Here is a 1,402-nt window from a genome sequence, read left to right on the forward strand (position 1 = left end):
TGACAACCTGTGCGACAGCATCAAGGGTCCAGGTAAGGAGGGAGACTCAACACAACCCACTTTAACTTCTTATATCAGCTTCATTCAAGCATGCATAAATCAAGCTTTCACAACGTTAAAGTTCATTCAGACGAGGTCTTTACATCTGACAGCATAAGCAGTTCTGAGTTTTATCCCTTGGCGTACTTTTCCGGCATACTAGGACTTGTCACCAGGTGCAGCTATGCTCTCCTGACCGCTTCACAGCCTCCAGCTTTTCTGGGTGATTGTTGATGTCATCTAAAGATTGTTTCTTTAAACGCAGTCATTTGAACTCACCAGTCTCTGTGTTGGAGGAATATCAGAGAAATGTGCTAACATCTAGAGGTGCTGATAGTGCGGCCAAACCAGAAATCAACAGTAGTGTTATTCAAAATGAAAGGCCAGACAGTTGGTCAAAGGAACAATGGTGTTGTTTTGGTCCCACAACAACTGGCTTATTGGCAAAGACAGAAAGCCTGGGTAAAGATTCGAAGGCAAAGTCAGCTCACAAACACAGCAGGGACTCAGGATGTCAGTGAGGGGAGAGCAGTTCTGTCTCTACATTTAATAATGACAGGGTTGCACTACAAAATGAACTGAATAGGAAATTTGAATCTTTTTATTTTCATTTTTGTTTTTTTCAACTAGCCGTTTTAGAGCTGTCAAGATTAATGGAGTTAATCCCAATTAATCAAGATCCATAATTAGTGCACTCATTAAAACAAATGCAGTCAATCCCAAGCTTTATTGTCCCCTTCAGCACACCTTGTTTAAGCCTTTCCAGCGTCTCCCTGCAGCCACAGAGATGTAAAATAAGTTCATCACTGCTCCTCAATGTCTCATTATACTTAAAAAACTCACAGACAGCTGAGTGGGCTGGTCAAAGTCATCTGAACTAGGGCTAAGAAATTAATTGCAAATTAGATTAAATTGTAGAATGGCCTGCTGCAATTTTCAATTCACAGAAGGTGCAATAGTTCTTTAACCTGAAATGTGTGTCAAAATGCCAGTTTAAAACTTTCTTTGCAGCAGAGATGTTATACATTACATATCATAAGAAAGAAGTCTACACGCACATCCAAACCTAGGTGACAGGTGCTGAGCCGAAAAAAAGACTGACAAAGAACAGAAAGACGTCTCGCACACTGTAGATCTCCAAAATACAATTATTTATTGCACCAACGTGACATTTCGAGCAGAGTTTCTCTTCATCAGACTACTACCTAGTCCAGCATTGTAATCCAAACATCATAATAATCCCAGTAGAGACAGTATAAAGTCCAAAAACATCCCAAGTTAGAAAGACATCATGAAATCTCAGATATATAAAATTCCAGAATAAAAATAAAGACCAAGATTAAGAACCCAGAGTAACCTAGAC

At 39.7% G+C, this 1,402-nt stretch overlaps 1 protein-coding gene across 1 annotated transcript in view; it reads right to left on the reverse strand.

Moving 5' to 3' along the window:
• Window positions 1–777: 777 nt before the first annotated feature.
• LOC121521178 (collagen alpha-1(XII) chain-like) overlaps window positions 778–1,402 on the reverse strand; it is a 39,089-nt gene continuing 38,464 nt past the window's right edge. Inside the window, exon 11 of the mRNA XM_041804934.1 lies at window positions 778–812. Coding sequence (XP_041660868.1) covers window positions 778–812 — 35 coding nt within the window. The remainder of the gene's footprint in view (window positions 813–1,402) is intronic.

Source organism: Cheilinus undulatus, linkage group 14 (genome assembly GCF_018320785.1).
Source record: "Cheilinus undulatus linkage group 14, ASM1832078v1, whole genome shotgun sequence".
NCBI lineage: Eukaryota > Metazoa > Chordata > Actinopteri > Labriformes > Labridae > Cheilinus > Cheilinus undulatus.